At 41.1% G+C, this 27124-nt stretch overlaps 1 protein-coding gene across 4 annotated transcripts in view; it reads right to left on the reverse strand.

Moving 5' to 3' along the window:
• Positions 1 to 604: 604 nt before the first annotated feature.
• Positions 605 to 27124, reverse strand: part of VTI1A (vesicle transport through interaction with t-SNAREs 1A) — a 223865-nt gene continuing 197345 nt past the window's right edge. For all 4 annotated transcript variants that reach the window (XM_035132411.3, XM_035132413.3, XM_035132410.3 and 1 more), the window contains one exon: positions 605 to 3950. In XM_035132411.3, coding sequence (XP_034988302.1) covers positions 3857 to 3950 — 94 coding nt within the window. In that variant the 3' untranslated portion in view covers positions 605 to 3856. The remainder of the gene's footprint in view (positions 3951 to 27124) is intronic.

Consider the following 27124-nt stretch of genomic DNA (forward strand, 5'->3'; position numbering starts at 1 on the left):
TCATGCAGAAACCCTGATGGCAGTGAGAATTTCTAAATGGACACTTTAGTGGGGAAATAGATACCCATGCATACACCAGTCCATCATCTATAAACCAGGTTGTGTGAACCACTGCCTGCATACATACTTGGACACATTACAAGCCTGGTAGAAACCCTACGTATTCTTCAGAATTGTTCCTGGAGTTGCTGTTTGTAAGAACTTCAGGAAAAGGACAGAGCATCGACTAAGTATTCTAAAGCATATGCAAAATACAGCAGCCCTATGAAGCTACACGCTGCATCATCAGATCATCAAAGTATGTGGATGTCATTGTGACAGACCCCTTTTATGTAGCCAGAAAGAAGAAACTGCAGTGTAGGAAAGAATGTGATATGGAAATCATTGTGGATTTTAGAATTAAGGCATACAGTGGTTCATCTGGCATCTTTCAGCAGGGCTTGCTGAGGTGAGACATTGTATTTCATAGTTGGATTTTTTGAATATTGGGGAAGAGAATCTCAGTATTACGGTGGCTAGGGAGGCTGGAACAGAAGGCAAGTTGGCATTATGCAGATTTTTACCATTGGCATTAACGGCAAATAAATGAAAAACAACAACAAAGAACCAGTAAACTAACAGAATTTAATTAATTTTTCCTTTGAGGTTTATATTTACAGTAGTTGTTAGAAGAAACAAAGTATTTATGAAAATGCACATCTTCTGACCTGCTTTGATACATACTTTTAACACTGGCAGTCTTCTCCCTCATCCCCATTTGCCCAGATCCCATGAACTCAGTCTCTCCGTATTATTATGATGGTAAAGGCTATAGTTCTGTTTACACAACTTAAATGATTTATCTGAAGACATGCATGCCTTAACCTTTTTCAATAAACAGCATTTCTCTTGTGAATCTCCTCATCATGAATTTCTTTACTACGCTATACAGGTCTGATTTGAGTCGGCTACATCAACTTGGATTTCATGCAGTTCTTTGTGTCTGGACAGTAAACAGGTCTAGGGCCAAATTCCATCCCTGGGTGTTTGAACAGGGATACCATGGAAGTCAATAAAGACTCAGTATCCAGGTAGGATAAAGCTACAAAATTCTTACAACCTTCAAGAGATTGCTTGTGCCCCTCAACTATTTTATGGTTTAGTCTATTCCCTAAGGGTTCAGAATTTCTGGTTTCATAATCTGTGCAAGTGACTCCAATTAACGCACTTCAAAAGGTCTTATGAAAATCTTTTGCTCTCATCTCCGGGCAAATGGATGATAAAATTGTAATAATTGTTATTATTAAGCAACTGCATCCTCCTCCTTTAGCATACACAGGTAATAGAAGGAGCCTGTTAGACACAATGTTTTACAGCTAAAAGTGGCTATGCTGTGGTTTCTAAGTGGCAAGCATTTAGTTATTGGTCTAGTGAAAGGGAATACCAGAAAATGGAATGGCATGGACATCAGATTTGACAGGCCTACCCCCAGATGCATTTAAGGATAGACCCAGACACCTCAAAGTCTAGGATTAGCTCCACTACCTAAGTCCAGCCTTCCTTGTCTCCCCACCCTTTCCTTTCTTTACCTAGATGCAATGGTGCAGAGACAGCTCACAGTGCGCTGCAGTATGGTCCTAGGAGATTCTGCAAGCTCATGGGTAGTTTTTAAGGGATTATAGGAACTATGGGAACTGTAATTTACAAGTTTCCCAACATTCAGGGACATTGGCAGGGCTCCTCCCCCCCCCCAGCCAGAGCTCAGCTCCGGCACCTCTCAAGTGGGCACCATTGCCATTCTAAGACAAGGGAGAAGTTCATGGTGAGCTCCAGCACCTATTTTCCCAGAAAAATAGCACTGGACATTGGGAACCATAATTCCTGTTGACTCTGGATGCTGCAATACAGCAGTTAGGGCCTAAGGGATGCTCTATGCAGCAGAGGCGGTTTCAGGGTGACAGGACTGGTGCAGCAGCACTGGGCACCACTCTGCAGGAGGCGCCACAACAATGCTGCAGAACGGAACCTGAGAGGCAGGGAGGCACCAAATTTTAGCGTCACACAGGGCACCCATGAAATTTGAGAGCCCAAAGTCTGCCACTGACTGCAGAGCCCACTTTAAGTCCTGCCACAGTCTACATGTGCAGGTAAAAAGGGACAGTGGTGGGGAAGTGTTTGTGTTGGGGTCCCACAATGAGGGTCAAACATACACCAGATCCAATTTGGGGCCCATATTATTTTGGCAAAAAGGTGGAGACAATTCCAATTGCGTCCAGTATGGACACGTGTCTACTCATCATGGAAGACTGCGTCATAAATTAAATTTTGAAGGGATAACCGTAAAAACCTTTCACGTAATGACACAGGAATGTGGGATTTGAGAGAAATACGTGTTTTCAAGTACAGTCATACCTCGGTTTAAGTATGCTTCGGTTTGAGTACTTTCAGTTTAAGTACTCCGCGGACCCATCTGGAATGGATTAATCCATTTTCTATTACTTTCAATGGGAAAGTTCGCTTCAGGTTAAGTACGCTTCAGGTTAAGTACAGACTTCCGGAACTAATTGAGTACTTAAACTGAGGTACCACTGTACCGGTAATTGTCTTAATACACATCTCAGGAGACCAAAATTGGGTAGAACTTTCTATAACCTGTTTACTATGCCATCAACCTCTATTTGCTGCACAAAGGAAGATGGTAGGAGGGATGACAAGAACTTGATTCATGGTGTCTAAATATATTACTATTACTATTATTATTATTAATGTGTGGTAAGCTGGGCCAGAGAAGAGAGAGCACAAGCAATAGCTGCTGAAACAACATCAAATTGAAGTGCATCCTTCTTCTCTTGGACATACAGAAAAAGGTCAACTGGCTGCTTTCTTGCCACTGTTTCAGCATTCCAGCTAAGACCAAATTTGTTTAAATGAAATGGAAGTATGTATGCAATTTGTTCTAGATATTTATTGCATACAGAATTCATTCAAAATATTACTTGCACACAATCTCATCATATTTATTCTTGCATGATACTTCAGATTTCAAATCTCATTATTGTGTTGAATCTAAATCCAGAAAACAGAGAAGTGACTCAGAAAGGATCTCTATGAATCTGCTAGCCAGTCTTTTCTTGCTTTGGAATCTGCATTCATTAAAAGCACAATATTGGAAAGCAACATTATCAGCATGACAACAACACAGTTATAGGACAACACTGCAAAATAAATTTATCTGACAATCCAGGACTTGGTGGAGATGTACATATATACATGGTCTGTAAATAAATTTTGAAAGAAATAAGAAAACCTATCACATTTGAATACTAGGTTCACAGTGGACATTACGCCATCCTGTCAAAAGGACAATATGTTTATTAGAAGCAATGACTCCTCTGGCTTTGTTGGGTTACATTTGTGATTGTTATTCAAGCCTGAGTATGTCACACTATGTTTTTTTAAAAAATTCTGTTTGCTCCCATTCCAAGATCCTAAGAGGGAATTTCTTGCCATAGATCTAATACCAACTCAAGCCAAGTCGAGTGTTTAAATGCTTGCAAGTGTCAGCATTAAAAATCTGGCATGGAATTTAATAAGTTGCTAACACATGTGGTCTTGTATACTAATAACAATATGTTCATTGCATATGCTAATATGGGAAAACCAGAAGAGTCATACTATGACATACCCCCTAAAACAAAGAAAAATATCAAATGCACATGCAGCCAGTAAGACAAAATATGCTTATGCTACTTGCACCAGAGTTGAACCGCAGGCTTTGAGAGGGAGAACCATTTCAGTGCAAGAGAATGATTCATGTGACCACTTTGTCTTAATTACTCTGAAGCAGTTTGTTGCTGGTCAGTGAAGAACAAAGATATCAGTGTTTCCTGACAGAGAAAAAAATAATCATCAGGACTGCAAAGATGACGATGATCCCCAAGATAACTAACAAAATCCGGTTTTGAATGATCCTAGGGGAATAAAAAGAAAAGAAAGCGGTGAAAGAGAATAAGACAATAAAAGCGTAATGTAAAGCACCTAACTTTTCTTTTCCATGTGAGTAACCCATGGAGTACAGCTACCTAGATTCTAAAACTATTGTCTGTACTGGTCTTGATTGTTATTTGTGTCACTGAGAGCCAAACTAGATGTGACTTTAGCATTGTGTGGCTGTTGTTTTTAAAGGTAGGTATGGGGGAAGCTTTAACCCTCTCACAGCATAGCTGCCAAGTTTTCCCTTTTCTCGCGAGGAAGCCTATTCAGCATAAGGGAAAATACCTTAAAATAAGGGATAACTTGGCAGCTATGTCACAGTCCAAATCTGAGATGTCCATATCTGCTTTTTTAAAAAGCTATGCAATGGCTGAACACATGAAATGATGTAATGTTTAGTTTGTCCCGCACTTCCTGTAGTTGAAAGCATTTGTTAAGGGGCTGGGCCTTCTAATATTTAAATTAATACCTGAATGTTTGTTTTTATTTTATAATTTAACGAAATGTCTAAAACCTGCTAAACGAAACATGTAAAACAAGCCTGATGGCGATTCATACTGGAAAGGGGCTCACCACATCAAGTTTTAACCAACTAAGTCATACTCAGAGTAGACTCCCTGGAACGAATGGATTTCATTTTCATTGCATCTACCCTGAGCATATTTTAGGCGGATACAACCCACAGTAACCCAAGCAAGCCACTATGGAGATTTTCAAATAATTTTATTTTGGTTTCTTAATTCCAGAGAGAAAGCAGTCTCTAATTTGTGCATTAAAGTAAAAGATTTCAAGGGTAGGGAACATGTTGGCAAGGTACTTACTTGAACCAAATACCAAGGGAGAAGTATAAAAGATAGTGATGAAGAAAAAGGATGCTATATAGAAGGACGTGTCAAACTATGACTCTTATGTTCTAAAACCTTTCTTTGCCTCACTTGCATAGATTCATTTATGGTAATCAGGCAAATGCTATGTTCCTGTGTACTGAACAGATAGAAATGAGTAATGGTAACACAACACTTGTGGAAATGAACCTCCTGTTTCATCAGCATACAAACGATCAGTCGTCAGAGTATGAATGACACCCATCTGTACAGAACTATTAAAAATGAGTATATTATTTTTTTTAAAGAAAACGCCTGAGCTTCATTCCAGGGAAGTATTTAACCAGGCTCTTGTGGAATATTGACCTTTACATGGTGGGAACATATTTGCAGAATAGCATCATTAAAATCAGATTGACAGCGCCCTCTCCACCAAAAAAACCCCAACAACGCCACCCCAAAAAACCAATTGAAATTTCAATCTTGTTTGTAGACAAAAGATGGAAAATAAAACCATAAACACTATTCAAACAATGCATGGCAGAAGGAAAAACAATAGGCTGAGCTCATAGTAAGGTGGGATGCTTGTTTGTCTTTGTACATATGAGAATTTCCTGGTTAAATAAATGATATCATACTAGATGTGTCTGGTTGCATAGGCAAGTGTAAGTGTGGAAGGATGCAGTTTTGAACCAACTTCAGATCCCTCCCTCCTTTTTTCACAATGCCAGCCACTGCTACAACATTCACCTTTAAAAAAAAAGAAAAGTAAATGGATGGATGAAAACTGTCACATCAGACAAACACACTCCCCTGTGACACTTTAAAAGGACTAGCTCTCTATCCTCCTGACAGGTTACAAAATGATCACATTTGCTGACACGTCTTCCGCAAAACTGCTTTAGTGCTTGTGTCCACTTTGCTAGCAGGAGATGAATGGCCTGCTTTGTCCTCATTTATCACTTAAAGCTGAACTAAGATCTGTCTCGTTTATTTTTCCCTTCCTCACTAGAAAGGATAAAGCGCAGCATTAATTCTCCCACGATGACAGCTAATTCAAACTTAACAGGCAATATTTACTCTGCCAAAGGGAGCGGACTACTCTGTCTCTCTTGGAGAGGAAAAATGTTTAATGGTCTAACAAACTAAAGCTAATTAAAGAGGCTTCTGCTTCTTATTAGTTTGCAGTGCAGATTAACACCTGAACTTTCAACCACTCTTTCTTTCTTTCTTTCTTTCTTTCTTTCTTTCTTTCTTTCTTTCTTTCTTTCTTTCTTTCTTTCTTTCTTTCCCTCTTCTTTTGGGGCATTTTCTAGCAAAACAACACCTGATAGCAAACTGTTTGCCCAAATGAATGCATGAAAAGGAGAGTGCATATTTATTCAGTCACCCTCATTGATCCTGAAAAGAAACTCAGGAAAATTGAAATTCAGCAGAGAAACAGATTAAAAAGCATGAAAACTCTTTAAAAATTCAGCCTTAAGTAACATACAGTAATATTCCTCTAATATGACTGTGCTGACAACCATTTTATTTGTGGGATGAAGGCCCCAAGGCATCCATGATGCTAATTTACAAAGGATTAACTGTGGATGGAACTTGCTCAGTCGAACACATAGTTAGGCAAATGCATACATCTAACACACTGAATCGTTAAGCCATCGCCTCGTATCTGACCTAGTTAGTGTCTCATCACACCCAAATTACAGTAAGAAAAAAAGAATAAATAAAACGAGTCCTCCAAATGTTTCATTTCTAATTCTCTGGCTGCACACTTGATTGGATGATTACTTAATCTGCAAACTCGTCTCTAAAATCCTCATCAGGAAAAGAGGGCGCAGTACAGACCCCCACCTGTATCTGCTAATTAAATGTTCCATTAAAGTGCGAATGTAGGCTATGCATATCAAAGTTCAAACTTCTAGGAATCTGAATTAGCTTGCCCACTGCAGCAAAAGAATACAATATTGAACAGAACAAATTAATCATGAAATAGGAAGGATGTTATCAACATGCTCCTCCGCAGAATTATTACCCTGTTTCATATTTAACCCTAAAACAAACATGCTCTTTAAATCTCAGCAAAAGTTATGTTGAGTCTACAGCTTTTCAAGCAGGGGAGCAGAGCAAGGGAAACTTCAGAATGAGTTTCTGAAGCAGCAGAGCTCCACTTTGAAGGGTGATAGGATGGAATGGTACATAAAGAACTTGGATTCTGGTGTCAGCACATTTCAGATCTCAAGTCAACAATCCAGGGCACTAAAAGAAAGAATGGAGAAAGAGGGCTGGGGGCTGGGGGGGATTTCAGCAATATTCTGTAATCAAACCAGCTCACAGTGGCAGAACAATGGTTGGCATTGGCAGGACCCATCTGTAAAGAGGCCTCTAGTACTGTCACAGCCAGACACTGCCAGTGGGTATTGCTCCAGGCAAAGCAGCAAGGAATTTCAAGCGGTGGGAGGGAAAGGAGGAAAGTGGGGTTCAGCATCTTCTGCAAAAAAGCCACATGGCTAACTCACCAACAAAAACACAAATGGTATTTGTAACTTTGGATTCTTTTTACCTAAAAAATTCAGTTAAATCTCCCAGAGAGGCAACCCAGAGCCTCCTTTGAAAATGCAAAGCATGTTTACAGGGTAAATAATTTAAGAAATAATATATACTTGAAAGGAGACACCCACTGAAACATCCATGGCTAAAGTGCCTGAAGGCAAAAACTTGTGCATTTGCATGCTGCATTTTATTAAGTTAGCACACTGTAGCTTTAAAAGAATGCATGGCCAAATTAAAAGGAATGTGTGACTAAAACATCAAGGATGCTTCCAGTTTGCATTATGAATCACAGAGTTGCTGATATTAAGACGAATTAACTGTTTATTCGATGCAGTCTGTGTACCGAATTTACAGAAGTTTTTGCCCACAAATCTATATGTTGTTGTAAAAATAAGATGGGGCTGGATGAGGCATTTAGAATCTCCCCTTCTCATTTTTCAGTGACTGTGGTAACAACTCTCTGTCCATGGAGGGCTGGAGATCATACATTAAGTTCTATGTGCAAATGTGTCACGAGAGATGGATGGAACACCTTGCACAGGGGGAAAAAGTGAGCTTCTGAACCAGCTCTTCTTTGTGAAAGTCTATTGTAAATAAATGCTGGATTTCTACCCTTCATCTAAAGAGGGATTCTCTAATGGACATCTTGATTTAAAGGATTCTGTGAATCTCTGAATCAACCACAGATCCACAGCCAGAATTACATGCAGTTCCATAAGGTTTATAAGTTCCACAGTACTACACATGATTGCACCACACAACATGAATAGTTATGGCTGAGCTATTACTCCTGAAAAAAATGTCTGCATAGAATCATATTCAAATTTGGTATTTACACAGGACTTTAATGCACAAAGGATTTTCCACTACATGTATTTAACGGATTGGAAAAGCTTAGACAGTAGTCTGCTCAAGATGACTTACTGGGGTGAAGTGAATGCTGAGATTTTACGTGTGGCCTCTTAGATACAGTTTCAACCCTCCATCCATTTCAACACACCAGTTCTCACTAATAACTCATACTTCTGTTCAGAAGCCTTGTAGGCTTACGTTCTGTTTGCTCTTAAAATACTAAAACCACCATATGAAGAAAGGCATACCAGGCTAGAAAAGTTTTGACCTGAAATTAGGTGGGGATTGCTGTTGGTGCACCGTATGAAATAGAAATGAAGGAAATGCAATTTACTGTATTAGCACACAGGATTCCAGGTGGTGCAAGCGGTTTCCCTGCACAGGGTGCTGATCCAAGGGGGCACAAAGTTGAGTACATAATTTGGGTGTGCCAAGTTTTGGCCTCACACAGGGCGCCATATTATGAAAGATTACCAAAGTCCGCCCCGATATAAAGCATCAGGTCTTGCGGTCAAGATTTGCTTTTCCTGTGTATTGCCATAGTGCCTCACTTTTCCTTAATAAACCTCCTAGTAGCTCCTCTCCAAAGTCAATGCCAATTTCATTCAGCGAGACAAGGAATGACAGGACCAGTTTTCCATCTTAGAGGTCAAGCAGATCATCTCTGCAATGATCTCAAGGCCAGCAGAAATCAAGCCTGCCCTTCAGAGCCATTCCCAAAACCATTGTTTGCATGACCTTGCTGCGTTAGAGCTACCTCTCCCGAAATCTGCGCGTACAATGGCTCTGATGAGATTTGTAGCATAGTTACAGAAGGTGTTTCAGAAGAGACGACTACTTACATTATAGCATGTTAGCTACTCTTGCACTAAGATTGCCAACTGCGTTAAAATTCTTTAGAAAACACCCCCCTCCCTAGCTGCATTCATTAGTGAGGAAAGTGAACGTTTAGAGTCCATCTTAATGTCTTGTACAAGCTTTAGCGCCTGACTGACCAGCGCTGGATAATGATTCCTTGACATTAAGCACTAATGGCTGCAATGACAATTGCCAAGAAAATTAGGAATTGAAGTAACATCATATAAATTAAGGTATCTGACGAAGTGTGCATGCACACGAAAGCTCATACCAAAATAAAAACTTAGTTGGTCTTTAAGGTGCTACTGAAGGATTTTGTTTATATAAATTAAGTGATTACCAATCCTCAACAAACTTGTTTTGTAAGTTTTTGCTTACAATAATGAAGAAAGTTCTAAGAAGCATTCTGCTCTGACACCAGTACAAATACAAGAAAAATAAGTGGCTATCATGAATCAGTTAACATGCTTTTATTACAACACAGGGCTTTATTTTCAAAGAACTGTACAGGGGGAAAGCAGTCTTCTCAAGAATACAGACAGATTAATGAAAAAATATTTCAAGTTTAATGATACACAATACAAAATGGCTTTCTGTAAACTTATGCATTCAGCATTAAACTAATTGAAGTTTTGGACGAAAGAATTGCAGCCCCGTAAGCAACACTAAATATTATCTTTGCAGATAGTCAAAGCCTAGAAGTTTTATATGTATGCACCCATACAAAATAAAACAAATGGTACATGCAAATGAAGCAGAAAAATGGCCGGACACAATAAGCACAGGAATATCAGACTCTTGAATATCCAGGGCAACGGCAAGGATTGAATTTGTGAGCCACACAATCCAAGCATCAAAAATTGGGATTCTGCTCTCCATTGTGGTGTACCTGAATGCCCATTCTGACATAGCTGCCAAGTCTCTCGTTTTTTGCAGGAAACCCCCGTATTTTAAACCGTTTCCCGCTGGCAGCCCGGATTGGAAAAAATCCTGTAAATCCCCCGGATTTCATACCTGCCAGGGGGGCTCCATTTTGGGTGCTGGTACCATGCCTGGGCACCAAAAATCAAGCAGAGCGGCACCGGAAGTTGTTTCTATGCATGTCCGGACATGCATAGAAGCGATTTCCAGTGCCGCGTTACCCATGTATGGGAACCGGAAATAGGGCGCCGCCGGCACTGGAGGTTGCTTCTACGCATGTCCAGACATGTGTAGAAGTGACTTCCGGTGCAGCGCCACTGCTGATCCCGCATTTTTCAGCGGGAGACTTGGCAGCTATGCATTCTGAACACACTAATTCTGTTGGAAATACAGTGTAAGTTGGGACTTACACCTGTGAGGCTCTGGAAAAGACAAAGTGCAGCCCTAATTCTGCCACAATGGCAGCTAATTCAGATGTAATAATAGTTAAAGGGGCAGTGTTCTCTGCCTCCCTTAGGAAAAAAGGCTATTTAGGCCTTTATACTACGCAAGTATACTGGCGCAAAGCATAGTCCTCAGGTAAAGGTTAGCTGGAGCACAACAGAAAACAGGATGACATGATTCAAGTATAAATGTAAATGTTGGCCTTGGGATAGAACATTGAAAGGTAAAGCTGGGGAGGGGGTATACAAGTAGCTTCTCTATGGCAAAAAGAGATCTAATACAGGTGCTTCATCTTGTCCAAAAGAACCACATGACAACTAGGATAAGCTAAACAGATAGCAAGGACCAATAGTTCTTTTTACATTACAGGTACTCACCTTCTCTTTTGGATATTGAGCATTTATGCTAGTCCAGTGATGGGCAACCTTTTGAGCTTGGTGTGTTAAAATTCGCCAAAAAACCGAGCATAACTCGGGTGGTGTGTCACTTCGAGGAAAACCCCATAATTTCACGATATTTATAGTTTAAATAACAAAAATGTATAATTGTAATATATAACTGTAATAAACCAAAAACTAATTATTTAACCAAACCAAACCCTCCCAAAAACCATTTTTTATGACAACGTGCCCAGAGTTGTTGAGCTTTTTTGGGGGAGCTGCTGACCAAAGTTTTGGAGGTTTTTTTGGGGGGGTGCAAAAGTTGCTTTGCTTTTTTTGGGGGGGCGCCCCAAAGCTGCTGCGCTTTTGGGGGGGGGAAGAGAACAGAAATAAATGACGAATAATACCTTCGCTGGAACTAACACGCAGCACCGACATAGTCTGCCAAAGCGCTAAAAAACCCAGCACAGAACGGGTTAAAAAACGACCACTGTTACACCCAATCATTGTCTGCCAAAGTGCCAGAAAAAACAGCACAAACCAGAGACAAGCTGTAATGTGAGGAGGAGCAGGAGAACAAATGGGGGAAAAAACAACAGCACGAATGGGCGTGCCAGCAGTGAGGGCTCTGCGTGTCACGTCTGACACGCGTGTCATAGGTTCACCATCACTGTGCTAGTCTGTCATTGTCTCCTATAAAAAGTACTTAAGAGTTCATTTGAATTACAAATATCACACACACACACACACACACAAAAGCAACCACAGTGGTACCTCCGGTTACAGACACTTCAGGTTACAGACTCCGCTAACCCAGAAATAGTACCTCGGGTTAAGAACTTTACTTCAGGATGAGAACAGAAATCGTGCGGCGGCAAGAGGCCCCATTAGCTAAAGAGGTGCTTCAGGTTAAGAACAGTTTCAGGTTAAGAAAGGACCTCCAGAACAAATTAAGTTCTTAACCCGAGGTACCACTGTATAGCTAAATGCAACATTGCTTAAATGACTAGTAGCCCAATATCTCCTAAGGAAATCATAGGTAGTCAAGTATTTTAAATACAGCTAATTTCACAATAATGGTGCATTAAAAATTGTTCTCTCCCTCCTTTCATTTGTCTTTTCAGAGACCAGGACAAACTTTGTAAATGGGCTACTGCTTGACAGACCTTCTGAAGCTCTGGGTCTTGTGCTGTAACTATGAGGATGCCTCCTGAGGTGTTTAGAACACAACACTTGTGTTCTATGTGAGCACAGATATTCAGAACCACTTGGCATCTCACTTAAATCACATATTGAACTTCAAGTCAACCTACCTAGTGAAGTGTCAAGAAGGACCAGCACAGGTAGGCTTGAAAGATGACCCCCTTAACAATATGCTAAAGAGTTGCTCCTTAGAAATAAGGAAGCTGATGGGCGGCTTTCCTTTATTTTCCTTTAGTCAACTCTGTAGAAAGTGTCTGGTTCTGGGATGTGTGTAAACACACGGGTTTCTGAACAAGTGATAAAGAAAAGCATTCATCTAGATAAAACAATTATTTCACTGGCAGTAGCATGTGCAGAAACAGCCAACAAGAAGAAACACGACGGAGGCTTAGCTACTGTAGTAACTATGGTTTCATTTACATTCCACAAATTTTAAGGAAACAAAAGGAACAGTTTCAGAGAAGCTTGATCTAAGCCAGAAGGGCAATCTTCCTCTATTAGCACAAATCCAAGAACTCCAATACAAAACCAAACTACTTCTGCTTTAATTGTGATTTCAAACTACGTGTGAACACCACTTTTAGGCTTATTTTCCCTTCTGTGTTTGCGTGTCTTCTTCCATAGGAGGCTACAATTGTCTTAAGTGTGTGGACCCTCTTATGAGCAAAAGAGAGGGGGGTGGAAATACCCCACTCCCTTTGCAGAGGTATCTGCAGCAACTGTTCCTGAAAATGTGCTATCCAAAATGTTAGTACTCAATGGCACTTTTTGAGTGATAGAAAAGCATTTTAGTATGTATCGTATATATTCATCCTCCACCCCCCTCCAATGAATGCTCTGAAGAAAAAGAAAACAATCATGGCTAAGGCCATTTGTGAAGATGGCATTAAAGGAGCCTACTCTGAGACAGATAAAAATAATGAGAATCTTTCTGTCAAGAAGGATTTAGAAAATATCACTAGCATTATTAAAATTTAATTTTTTTACTGTGCTTTTTGGTTCCCCCATTTTTCCAGGGATAATGAGCAGGACTGCACACCTCCACATTGCTAGGACTTGTTTTGTGCAATAAATTCAGCCTTCCCGTCTGAAGACATTTCAGACAACAATTTTGACTGCTATAGGCTCCCCCCCCCCAACCTGTGCTGTGTGCTTTGAGCCTCCCTGTAAAAAAAAAAAACAGTTCACAAGCTAATATTGCAGAAGGCCAGCGGAACAAATAAAAATCATTTTTTTTGACCAACTGATTCAGAGAAATCATGGGAATAGCAAATATGGGATTGGCACAAAAGAAATGAATAAAAAAGATCGATGTATTCACAAATGGTTTACGTGGCAGAATTAGCTGACAGGAGATACTTGCTACTATTAAAGTCATTCTCTCACTGCATATTGCTGTTAAAGAGACAGAAATACTAGAAATGTTCACTATAAACGCAGTGCTTTAATAAAATAACTAGCCTTCTGTATACATAGGGAAAAGTCACAGGGTGGGGAGTTGGAATTCAGGGGTAGTATAAGGAAGTTTCTGAATTATAGACCCCATGTCTCTGAGGGGCAGTGAGATCAGAGTCGAGAATTTGAGGAAGAAGTGATGGCTTATTCTTTCACTGTTTGCAGGAAACACTTAGTGTTAGTCCAATACACTCTGAAGGTACTTGGTTCCTCAAGAAAGGAATAAAATGTGAGGTATCTGCTCAATTAAATATTTTCCCACTGGAAAAGAAGTTCGGGGCTATACTGAAGATACTACACACACACACACACACACACACACACACACACACTTCTAAAAATTGAATAATCCATTAATATATGCGCAGGTTTCAACTGCTGAAATGCAAACCTGTGATTCCTTTGTGCTCATATCCAGGATTCTATCCAACACTGTTCATGAGAAGCTCACAAGCAGCACATGAAGCATTAGCCCTCTCCTGCTGTTGCTTCCCAGTAATTCCTATGTAGAGTCATAGTGCCTGCCTCTGATCCTGGATGTAGCAGTAGCCATCATAACTGGTAGTCATTGATAGTTGTATCCTCCATGAATTTGCCCAATCCTCTCTTAAAATCTGCTACGTCAGCGGTCCCCACCACAACTTGTAGTAGTGTATTCCAGAGTTTAACTATGCACAAGGTGAATAAATACAGTGGTACCTCAGGTTAAGTACTTAATTGGTTCGGGAAGTCCGTACTTAACCTGAAGCGTACTTAACCTGAAGCAAACTTTCCCATTGAAAGTAATGGAAAGTGGATTAATCCGTTCCAGACGGGTCCGCAGAGTACTTAACTTGAAAGTACTCAACCTGAAGTGTACTTAACCCGAGGTATGACTATACCTCTAAGAGCAGCCAGGACCAACGGTGGAGTCCCTGTTGCTTACTGGCAGTGCTTTTCCCCTAGAAAAAAACCCAGTGCTGGTACTCACCATGAACCTCTTACCCCATTTCTCCCTCTCTTCCCCCCAATCTCTCCTGTCCCCCCTCAATTAAAACCCCACCTTGTGCGCCCCTCTGCCTTCTTCAACCTCTCCCCCTACCTTGCCCCGCCTGCTCGTCACATGAACTTTGGAAGTGAGAAATGAAAAACAGGCTGCATTAATAGTTTTAGATGCGGAGAAAGCCTTTGATAATATTTCTTGGTCATTTTTGATTAAGGTATGAGAGAAAATGGAAATAGGTCATTCCCACAAAACCCCTTCTCCTTCATCTCTTTCCAGCCACCAGCTGCATAGTCTGTGCTCGCCTCTATGGTTTGCCCCAGCCACAAAATGGAGGGCGGTGGCACTGACAGCAGAAGCTTCCGCCTCCTTCCCCTTCTCTCTCCCTCCCCACCCCCTGCAGACATGGAAGCAGAGACAAAAGAGAAATGGCACTCATGCTCGCCCTGCTGCTCATGGCGCAGTGAGGCAGCGGTATAGCAGAGACCGAGTCCAGGGGGAGAGCATGCATTGCAGGGTGCCACCTGTTGACTGACAGCAGCAATTGCAGCCCCCAACAAAGACTTCCCTTTCCTTGCCGCCTCAGCCTCCTGCTTTTCACAATCCCCCTTTTAGCCATGGTTGCTTGCTTGCTCTCCCCACCCTCCATTTACCTTATCATAAGATTTGAGGTGGGGGGAAGGTGCTGGTACTGCATTCTGCTGAGTACGCTCAGGAAAAAAAGCACTGCGCCTTAGTGCAATGCTGAAGGGTGGGGCAAGGGAATTTCCCCCCCTACTAGTAGGGAGCTAAGCTTGGGCTATGTATATACGAGTAAGCTTTCTGCATCCCAAGGGACACACTGCATCAGAAATGGAAAACAATTTTTAGGCTCCAGGGTTTTTCTACCAAAGTCCAGGGCCTGAGGATTGCTATGAAACTCTGCTTTAGTGTCAAGCAAGATGAAGTTTATCATGAACATAACTAATAATCAATTTGAACCTCAGTCTGATTGCTGTTCAGTAGAGAGATAATCTGATAGCTTCAGATGGGCACAGTAACTTCTAAAAGGGTGTTAACGTGATCGTTAGACAGCTTAATTAGTACCATCAATATGCTATCTTTGTATTACAAATATGCCATCTTCCCAACTCAATACACACAAAAATATTTTTCCTTCCACACCGTTAATTGAATGGCATAGACCAAAAGTGTAATAGATATCGGTGAGCCACACAATTGCAGCCTATTATTTCTCTTGCTTTTCAACTATAAATACCATGCAAAAGTAGTTGTGAATGAGCCCCCTTATATTTCCCAACAGGCAGTTTACTGACCCAGACATAAATGTATAACAAGTAAAAATGCTATAGCAATACATTTTTAATTGATGATTTCATGTATGTTTACTGCAAGACTTGACTCACCCCACAAGGATGCCTGTCAGGTGTTTTATATAACAGATATACAAGGAATGTTGGAGAGAAAAAAAATATTTTCTTACCACGGCAAATACTTATAGGCAGTTATTAAATAATAAAAAAGTTATATTGTTTAATCCTTCTTTGGGTTTACTTTTTACCATTAGAGAACACAATGATCAGTGAACTGTGTATGTTTTTTTATATAAAAATAAAATAAAAAAGCCTTTCAATAGCCTTGTGGAAATATATAAAACAAGCAGCGATACAGTCCTTTGCCAAACACTGTCATAAATTTTTTATTTGGCAGCTAACATTCTCACTAGTTTTCTTGGCAGCAATTGGGACCTTTAGCAAGAAAGGTGCAGGAGAAAAATACCTTGTTTAGGGATGTTTTCAACACTTTCTGGGATTTTTCAGAACTTCTGCCTGCAGCACATTTTTACAACCTCAGTCTCCAACCACATGATGAGTAGGTGGTGGTTTTTAACTTCTTTTTTTAGAAAATATAGACAGCTTACTACTCCCACTCCCCTCTGGCCTCCAGCCTAGAATCCATCTCCCCCTCCTCTCTCATATGTGTGTTCCAGAGATACAAGTGGATGCTCTTCAATGTCTAGACAAAAAGAAAGAACCAAAAAAACCCACAGCCACAATATCAGGATGTGTCTTTCGTTGCTCCTGATGTTATCAGAATCAGATTCCCAGATGACAGAGATAAATGAAAGGCAAAAATGTACTGATTACTTTTGTATTTTTTCCCCCTTCTTCAGATATTGCTACAAAAACTGGTCACAGGTGCAGCTACCTGGGTCAGTCCGTGGACGGATGATAAACAGAATAGCAAAATAGATTTCTGCAACAAGATCAACTACTGAATCTATTGTTAAAAATACATAAAAACATCACATCTTGGAAAATCTGAAACCCCAAAAGCTTTAATCAAGGTTCTGATAACAAACTGTTTGGCTAAACAGAAAAGCTATTTACAAAGATATGAATTATCCATACGGTTGAAATTCTTTCTCCACAGCCTATTTCCCCTTCTCAGTAGCCAATCATCATTCCATAGCATTTCCCTACTGAATAATTTTTGGGCTCTTCTGCTCCTTATTTTCTGCCCTATAAGGGAGTTTGTACTTCTACAAACCTTGGGGTTTCCCCCGAGTCTGCAAATACCTTTGTTTTGTGCATGGATGAGGCTGTTTTGTTACAGAAGGTTCTGCTCTTGTACAATAAGTTCTTTATTAGTACTGTATATAGAGTGTTGCGAACACCTTCAGACATGTTTTCCATTGCTTCAGAGATAAACTAAACTCAGATAAGGGAAATTTGACACAAAGTAAAAATAGATACAGTATCTGGTCTCCTCCTATGGATACTGTGTATCTGTATCTGATACTATGTATGTATCTGATACACTATGTAGAGGCTTCATGAGATCAAACAAAATACAGAACTAAATATATATTTGTAGCTATATTAGATGAACTTAATGTAGCTTCAATGTAGCATACCTGTTCCCAAAGAGACATGGAGTTTTTTTAATACAGCTGGAAGCACAAAGGGTACGTTTTCACCAGGACAGAGATAAAAGCAGCTGGTGAACCCTGTTTTTTCATTCTAGGTGGTTTATAAGATGAGATCCCTAAAATGGATCTTACTCACACTTTTCTGAGAGGAAGCATTTCTGTACAATGTCGGCATGCCTTGGAGCTGCAACAAAATGTCATAGTTTGCAGTGGTCAGTGTGATCCCTACCCACCACCCCATTGAGTCAGCCTTTTATTACACTGTCAGTCCTCAATGGGCCGTTTGGGAGGTTTTTCTGACCATTCTTTTTCCTCCCTGATTTTTGTTTTGTTCTGAGTCTGCTGATACCTTTCTTTTGTGTGTGAGTGATGCTGTTTTGGCTACATAAGGAGCCATATTTATAGAATAAACTCTTTATCAGTATGTAGAATACTGTGAGCAGCCATGTTTTCAAGCCTTTTCACGTAGCTAAAGGGCCATGAGATTTTCGTGATATAAGCTTTAGCCACCCAAAAGCCATAAACAGCAAGACTTACTAAAATGTTCCTACTTGCAAAAGAGAGATCAGTGTGGCAATAGGGATGCTACTGTGGTATTGCAGTGGTCAGGAAATGAAAACAGGAATGGCGGACCTGTTTTCCATCTCTCTGACCTTCGTAAGGAATTTGGCGGTTGCTAGGGGAGTAAATGGCAACCCCCTACCCTCTCCGGGGGTTACGGAGAGGGGCCGCTGGCCCGCGATGCCCCCAGACCCACTCCGACTGTTTTTGGAGTGGGGGGAGCTTGGGCTGAGCACTTACGAGGGCCAGGACTCCCGGACGCTAATCTGCATGGCGGGGATTTCCATGGTTAAAGAAGATAATTAGGCTTAAATCTATGGACATACTTCAGAAGGAGGGGAAGAAGCGCTGTTTACTGCTGAGAAATTTATGCTGCTGAAAGGAGAGGAGTCAAAGATTGTACTGCATCTGGAAGAAGGATTGATGGGGACGGAGCGATAAGGGAAGTGAGTTTTTATTTTATTTTTCCTTCATATTGCTGCATCGTACCTTCCCGGACGCGATGTCCTGGCTTGTTTGGAGTGAAAGAGAAGCAAAAGACTGTGTGAGTTGAACTATTTAACTGTTGTTACTGAGCATATTTTTTTAAAGATGTGGAGTTGCCGATGAGAAAAGCCTCCCCCTAGTCGGGCGGAAGGAGTTCTGGACGCGCTCGGAGGATTTATGAGTTGTGACGCACTTTAAATTGGAGCAGCGACCTGAAGCTAAGTTCAGCTATAGGGCAAGGAGATCCATTAATTTACCAAGAGTTTATGGTTTGATGTTTGGGTCTCCTGCCTGAAAAAGCTGTAAATTCTATAATGATCGTGAATCTTCATGGCTATGAGAGAAAGCGAAAGTGATTTGAGCTTTTTGAGATGGCGCTGCTTCGGGCTGCTTCGACGCAACAAGGAGCTCTATTAAGAAGATTTATGGGGAGACTGGACTGATTAACTCACACAGGAGAAAGAACATCTGTGAAACTTTGTTTGATATTTATCTCAGCGGCTGGGAAACAATCGGATGAAAGTGGAAAACATCTATGTGACTGTAAGGGGAAGATCTGGATTATTATGAACTTGGAGGACGATTTGAACTTTAGAAAAAAGACGGCAGTGGACAGTTGCGAGGAATTCCCAATTTCTTGAAGCATGGGAACCCAAATAAAAAATTCTTTAGATGATTTGGCATAACATTCGGTTTGATTGATATATATATGTGTATAATTTGAAATATTGAATGTGATATAATTGGTTTTAATTGGAAAATTAATAAAAAAAATATTTTTTTTTTAAAAAAAGAAAACAGGGGGAAGGAGTAGCCCTGGGCTGTCTGCAAAAGGGGAACAGCTTCCCTCTCTTTTCCCCCCCTTCCCCCCCTTTTTAAAAACATAATCTTTATTAACTTTATGAAATAAACACTATTACAATCCATTCATAGCAGCTTCCCTCTCCTAGAGTAAGAACACCTGGCTCCAGCAAAAGAACAACCAGGAGCTCACTTTAAACTTCTGTTGGTTTCTTTGCAGTATCTATGGTTTTGGGGGAACATCCTTGCAGGCTAAATTGGGACTCCTGGTGGGATGAGTTTGGCCTGAGGACCAGAGGTTCCCTACCCCTTTTATATAGCGAAGTGGGGTGGCTCATATGTCAGCACAATGGAGATGCTTGCAAGCCACACAGAAACATGGCACATACAAAGGCCTCGCTGTCTCCCCTGTGCCCAATTTGCTGCCTTCTAGGCTAGGCAGCTGCAAAAAGGCTGAGCTTCACTCCGAGGTTCAGAGACGCCCACAGTTAGATCCCTACTCAGCCATGAAACTTACTGGGTAACTTCTCTAGACCAATAATGCCTTCCAACTAGCTGTCCTAACATGACTGTGTGATGGACCATCTGAGCACTAGAGCAATACTTAGATAATCTTCTCTCTCTCTCTCTCTCTCTCTCTCTCTCTCTCTCTCTCTCTCTCTCTCTCCCAGTTACTGTCATCTGGTTTATTGTATTCTAAATATATTACAGTCATACCTTGGATCCTGAACACCCTAGAACTCGGACGTTTTGGCTCCCGAATGCCGCAAGCCCGAAAATGATTGTTCTGGTTTGCAAACGTTCATTCGGAACCTGAACATCCGGTGGGGCTTGCACAGCTTCTGATTGGCTGCAAGAGTTTGCTGCAGCCAATCAGAAGCCGCAATTTGGTTTTTGAACATTTTGGAAGTCAAACATACTTCCAGAACGGATTCTGTTCAACTTTCAAGGTACGACTGTATAAGCCATCTTGAAAATGTCAGTTATTAGGTGGAGTGCAAACAGTTCAAATGGGAGACAGCCAATCATGTATGGTGCCTTCAGCTCCCTGGCAGAAGGGTAGGGTCAAAATTAACAAAGAAAGGCACCTAGGCTCTGCTCACACTGACCCGGGGGGAGGGTAGGTTTTTCTATCATAAAATACACTTGTTTTGGGTCTTACTATGACCACAACAGAGGAAGGAAAATAAAAAATCAAGCCAGAATACTTGAATAGTACTTTTCTAGTTACTTTTAAGGAAAATATAAAGTCTCTTTAGTATAAGGTGCCTCATTATTTTGTGCATCATCAGTTAAGGAAATAAAAGTGAAGATAATTTGTTTTAAATGATCTGAGGTAAGTGTGGATAATTTAGGATTTGAAGTCAGCTCTCCCTGATCTTGTTCCAACAGTCTTCACTGGAATCATGAACATAACATACTATTCATATATTAGTAGCAGGTGAAAAACGTATCTGCCTGTAGATACCTATAGACAAAGTTTATGCTGAATAATTATGCTATAAAAAGTCATTATTTTCACAAAGTCATCAAATTAATTTCCATCAATTCAACCCAGTACTAAAATTCACCTTGTCTCTAAAGCCTGCTGGATATAATATTACCAAAGCTGTTGAAAGGGTGTAACACTAACCATGAAACCAAAGCCCAATAAAAGTATGCAATGCATACATTTTTATTGTTTGCTCAGTATTGAAATCTCATTAGAACTCATAAGTCAAACTTTTACATCTGCTGATCATGAGAACAAAACATGGTATGTTTCAGATGAGAATGGGATTTGCTTTTTATTTTTCATTTTTAAACAAAACCCTTATACAGCTGTTACTTAAATGTCCACTTATGAAACAAAATACCTAAAACATTAATTTAAAATAACTTTCTCAAGGTTGTTCTATTTCTAACAATGTCTATGATCATTATGTACAAAAGCATTACTTGACAGTATTCAGAATAATAATTGTTTGAAATTCTTTGCCCCATAGAGCATTTTCCTTCATTTATCCTTCACATTTTATACAGTCACATTTTAATTAGACTAGAATTTGTCCTCCAATTAGCTTTCATTAAACTCTACAGATTATAGCAAAATATCTACTTCAAAACTGTACCTTAAGTTTAAAATAAAAAGTAACTATGCAGCTGAAGTGATTATGGAAATTATTACAATGTTAAAATGCTCACTCATTTCCTGGTTTACCTCTACATTGTATTCTGCAATTTAACGTTTTGCTGACTTCAATCCCTTTGGTTGCTCTAGACAGATAATCATAATCATACCTTACAGTAAAATCATTCCTTTTATTCTCAAGGATCCCTTTAGAGATTGATTCAGATTGGCTTCAGATGATGCATCCTGTCCCTGAACTTGTTCCTTTTACTATAATGTCAAATTTGATGGCAGCCCGCGGGGAAGGTAGAGAGAGACAATGCAAACAGGGACAAATTGTTTGCCTCATTCACTGCAACTGCAAACTTACCATCCACTGCTGGTGGACACCATTTAAAGCATTTTTACTCACAAGATGCCAGAGTGAGAAGCCCAAGTTGGCTTCAGATACCGTGTTTCTCATATTATAAGACATGTCTTATATTTATTTTTTCCTCAAAAAAACACACTATGGCTTATTTTCAAGGGATGTCTTATTTTTTTCCTCCTCCTCCTGCTGCGGCCGGCATTGCTGCTGTGCCTATCACTATGTCTTATTTTCGGGGTATGGCTTATATTCCTTGAATGCTTAAAAATCCTGCTATGGCTTATTTTATGGGTATGTCTTAAAATATGAGAAACAGGGTACCACATAGGCATATTTCATCAGTTAATCAAAGTGAGGGCAGTTCTTCTGGTCCTCATTCTGATTTAGCTTGATGACAGTGCCGCACAGCCCATGAAATTTGGTTTCATGATGACAAGAGAAGCCAAATCAAAATGAAGGAACAGTTCCTGTCCTGGTTTTGTTTTTGTTTTTAAAAAATAATATTTTAAAAATGGTACCCACAGTAGGGAGTATGAATTCTGCGACCACAAAAGGCCATAAACTGGTGGCAGAAAAGTTGAAGGGGGACTTTCATGAAAATGTTGGTCTCTCCCCAATCCACCTTCTGAGTCAAAAAAGTTTCCAAGCAAAGTTTTTGCTCGGCCTTAGCTAACTCAGGGTCTGGGAAGGATAAGAGCTGGTTGATGTAAATGCACATTGAAGATGGGAAAGAGCAACTGACTTGCACTTTTCTTTCTTTCCTCATTTCTTTTGTAATGTGCAATGTGGTGATGAAAAGGTGACAAGCTCTCTTCACCCATTATAGATGAATGATACATGCTTCTTCCTTCCCTGCTTCCATCTGAGTGCTATAGAAGAACATTGTTGCTGCTTAACACTTTCACTGATACCAGCAACTCCTTGGGAAGTTGGGAAGTGAGAAATAAATTCCTTTTCAAAATGAATAAATGACAAATGCAGATCTATATTCAGCACATAGTATTGCTTTCAGTAGATTTTTTTTAAAAAGGGCATAACCATGTTTTTGCTTTTTAATAGCAGCAAGTCCACTCCCCTTTCCTGGGGAGCAGCATTGTGGGAGGGCATCCAGGACCTCCCAGTGACCCGGCTGTGGGCAGAGGGATGCAGCCCGCATCATAGGGACTCCCGGCAGCATCATGTCCCCCGGCTGACCAATCGGGATCGCTGGAGTGTGTGGCTGCTAGTTTTTAAACTGTGGTGTGCCCGGGGGACTGACCTCCTTTTGCCTCCTTGCTTTTTAATAGCAGCAATTGAAACCTTAATGCATGCCAGCTTTCAACTGCCATTCTGAAGATGTGATGATGCTTCACAACCACAATTGCAACTAGACAGTTCCAGGTTAATGAGAACGAGAACTCATTTGGCTTAATTATGCCCCCCCCCGGCCTGTGTAGTCTGTGCTGCTCTCATGTGTTAGCACCTTAGTACCTGGGGACCTCGGGGACAGCCTCTTTCCACATTAATGTGCCTATAAAGTTCTGCCTTGGAGTGCCTTCAACCAGCTTCTACTGCCTTCAGAGGTGAGGTGGGTTGTGGATAAAGGCAGGGCCTTATAGGTAATGGTGCCTCACCTTTAGAACCCTTCCCAGAGGTTTGCCTGGCATTGTGATTTCTTTACAGTGTCAGGTAATTTTTTTCATTTATTTTGACATGAATTTTTGCACTTTGTCTTTAAATGAGTATTTCCCCTGGTCAGGCTATTACTGCTTTGTTATATAATTTCCTGCCATAATTATCTGATTTATTGCAATGCACTCTGTGGGGGTTGCCTTTGCAAACAGTAGGGGAAGCTGTAGTGTGTGTGGAATGCTGCTGCCCAGCTACTAAACTGGGTGGCAAAATGGGAGCATATGTCTGCAATCTTAAAAGCACTGCACTGGCTGCCAGTGAGCTTCTGGGCCCAATTCAAGGTTTTGGCATTGAAACTGAAAATGGCTTGGGGCCCTAGAACCTCCAGATAATGCCTTGAGTATCTCCTGGGGAAGCCCTGTTCATGGTGCTTCCTAAGATTCATTGTTAAATGGATGAGAAGTAGGGCCTTCTTGGCTATGGTGTCTAGACTGTGGAACTCTCTCCCCTTGGAATGTTAAGAGTTATATCCAAGGGATAAGTAAGCCTTCTGTCAGCACAAGGATTTCCACTAGCACAATGGGAATCCCCTGTCCCTGTCCTAAATCTGTTCTGAAGTTTCCTCATCCTCTGGAGCAGATATGGGTAGGCCATGGGGTGCACCTGGGCAGAGGAGAGGGAGGAAAATCCTGTTGCAGAAGTGAAAATCCTTGTGCCGATAGAAGACGTTAGTTGGATACTATGCCTAGATTGTATATACACTATTGAGTTGGCTAAACATATTATTGTTTCTTCAGGTTAGAGAGGTAGAGCGTGGGATGAGAGATGTTGCTTCAGCAATAAAGCACTTCAGACTGGCAGCTTATATAGGAGCTGGAGAGCTCCAACCCCTTACTAGCTCTCCATCAGGCCCTGATCTGAGCTATTGCTTTCAGGCACTTCCTCTCCCTCCAATATAACCTCATGTGCAGCTAGCTGGGCACTTTGGTGATGCTCTCAAGTTCCTGCATGGCTCACTGCTTCCTTTGAGAGAGCGCTAAGAACCCAGACAGCTAGTCCTCTGGAAGGTTTAAGTAAAAAAAAAGTTATTTTGTGTAACTAAATGCTTTTATAAGAGAAATAAACTTTTGGGACAACTCCAAAATGTAGCCCTCCAATCAAATAATTTACAAAACTAATGACTTTTATGATAATAGTGGTATCTTCGAAAAAGACAATTCATTGGCATTTCTCTCTCACAGCCAACTCCTCCACAGAAAAAAACATGTAGGGAAGCAGTGGGGAAAAATACGAATCAATGTGCATGAAAAAATGCAATACTGTCTAACATTTTAAGTAATATGCTTCCAACTGTAGTAAGTGCTAATATTCTGATTCAATGTTAACATGAAGGCATATACGTATTATAGAAACACTCAAAGCATGATTTTGGACACTGATATCCCCAATCTAAATCAAATTTGTGTATCATTTAAATATGTTTAATATGGGTGGAAACATTACAAAAAGCAGCAGGGTTCCTGCACTGCAGCTGTGTAGATGATGTTTCAGCAGGTGTAGATCTGAGGCCAAGTTTCATCTGCGAAATCACCTCTTCTGCACAACCATAAATGCTGCAGTAGCTATGCATAGCTGCCAAGTTCTCCCTTTTTTAAGGGAAATTCCCTTATGCTGAATAGGCTTCCTCGTGAGAAAAGGGAAAACTTGGCAGCTATGTAGCTATGTCTGCTTTTGCATCTAGCCATCCTCTTCCTCACAACCAGTTCCTGATTCTATTTCAGCCCTCCTCCTCTTCCTAAGGCTGCAATCCAGTAAATGCTCACATGGGAGTATTTGTTAAATTCTCAAAAGTAACACCTCTGTAATTATCAATAATTTCACAATTAAAAAAGATTGCTAATTATTCAGCACAAAACAATCCTAGTTTATATTGGATGTTCAAGGAACCTTGCTATATAATTAAAAGAAGGCCACACACAGGCCAGCAAAGTCAACTTACAAGGCATTTGCCTTTTAAAAAAATGTTGACAAGAAGAACATAAAAGATCACAAAGGTCAAAATGCATTCTTGTATGCATTGTTCAGTTCCCACAGCAAACATCGGGAGAAAGAGGAGGAGGAATAGCAGGGAGGAGAGAAAGGAAAATACTCATAAAAGCAGGGGAGAAACATGGCAGGGAGAAGTAAGGAGAGAACGAGAACGAGAACGAGAACGAGAACGAGACTGTAATTCAATCATTACATTTTATCAGCTACTGTACTCTGAGGGCAATACTTAGTTTAGCAGGTTGCACAGGTGTGCATGTGCACACACACACACACACACACACACACACACACACACACCACTCCTTCCACTTGCTTCCCTTCAATACTTGCCCCGAAGCACCTGCTTCACTCTGCTTCATGGTAGGGCCAGCCCTGCTTATGCCACACCAGGCTATTGTTTTCAGTGAAAATTGCTTCCTTCGTTTAAATGGGATTCTCTCCCCCAAGTAATAAAGATCAGCCATTATGCTATATTCACATCCAAAACAGACTTCAAACTAAGAAAGGGAGAGCATATAGCATGGAAATAGGCTGGGTTGTGGGTAGAGTGAACTTGGACTTTTGGTGGATGGTATCCCATTGGCTCCTAATGAACTGCCCTCCACATGTTGTTGGACTCCAACTCCCAGCCAGCTTGGCCAATAGCTGGGGGCAGGGGCGAAGCTAGTTGCTCCGGCACCCGGAGCAGTGGGGGCAGGGTGATCTGGCCAGGGGGAGCCGCGGCGAGTTTCCCACGGAGTCCGCCACCCCCACACTGCTGTTTTGGGCAGTGCGGGGCCCCGAGCCACTGCGTCACTCCCAGGAGAGACACGTGGTTCGGGTGCGCTGCAGGCCAGGCCCCGCTGTAAGTACCGCCCCCCGCAATGTGCCATTTTGTCACCCCCCTCAAGGATGACACCCAAGGATGGCACCCCCCCCTTCCTATGCCCTTAGCTAGGGGTAGTTAAGGGGGCACAGGTTGTTTTAAGGCAAGGCGAGGAGTAACTTGGTGAAAATTACTCCTTCTGAATTGTAAGCTGCTCTACAAAAAAAAAAACACAATACAACAACAACAACAACAACAACAACAACAACAACAACATGAAATTGACTGCTTTATTTGCTGGTGACAAAATTGGGAGGATAATGTTAGAGCTTATTTCAAAACATGACATTGGGCCTCCAAGAAAGTCTTAGGGCAGAACGGTGGCAATTCCAGGAGCCAAAACTACTTTCCCCAGACATGTCAGTGCAGGATGCAAGCATTCTAAGAAGCCTTTTCTGTGGAATAAGGAACTGCTTAGAACAATCACTGGAAAGTAGTTTTTTTTGGGGGGGAAATCATCCTTGTTAACGAATCAGGAAGAATAAAACTATGCAGCCTCAAATTTAGTTGAGCGATGTGCAAAATGTCTGGAATATGCCCTCTGCTTTAGCTTTCCCCTCCTGCACACCATTGTACAGGCAAAGGTGGGCAGGAAACTGGCAGAGAGGACTGGCACTGAACAAGCTGAGACACCATTTAGAGGAGGATTGGGTTTGGCTTACAAGGGCTGCAGGATCTCTGGACGGGGGAGTTTGTTTATAAATGCAGCCTCCCATTTCTAAAAGCATTCTCCCTTCCTACATTGTACATTGGAAAGTAAAGCTTAAACGTAAGTCTTTATATGGTTTCCAACTCACCTAATTCTAAGGGAGGAAGGTGCTCAAAACAAATGCTGATTTGCATATTTTGAAAGTGTCTTTCTCTCCCCCCCCCCAGCTGAGTTTTTAAAACGGGCTCC

This window comes from Zootoca vivipara, chromosome 5, assembly GCF_965207765.1.
Source record: "Zootoca vivipara chromosome 5, rZooViv2.hap1.1, whole genome shotgun sequence".
Classification (NCBI taxonomy): Eukaryota; Metazoa; Chordata; class Lepidosauria; order Squamata; family Lacertidae; genus Zootoca; species Zootoca vivipara.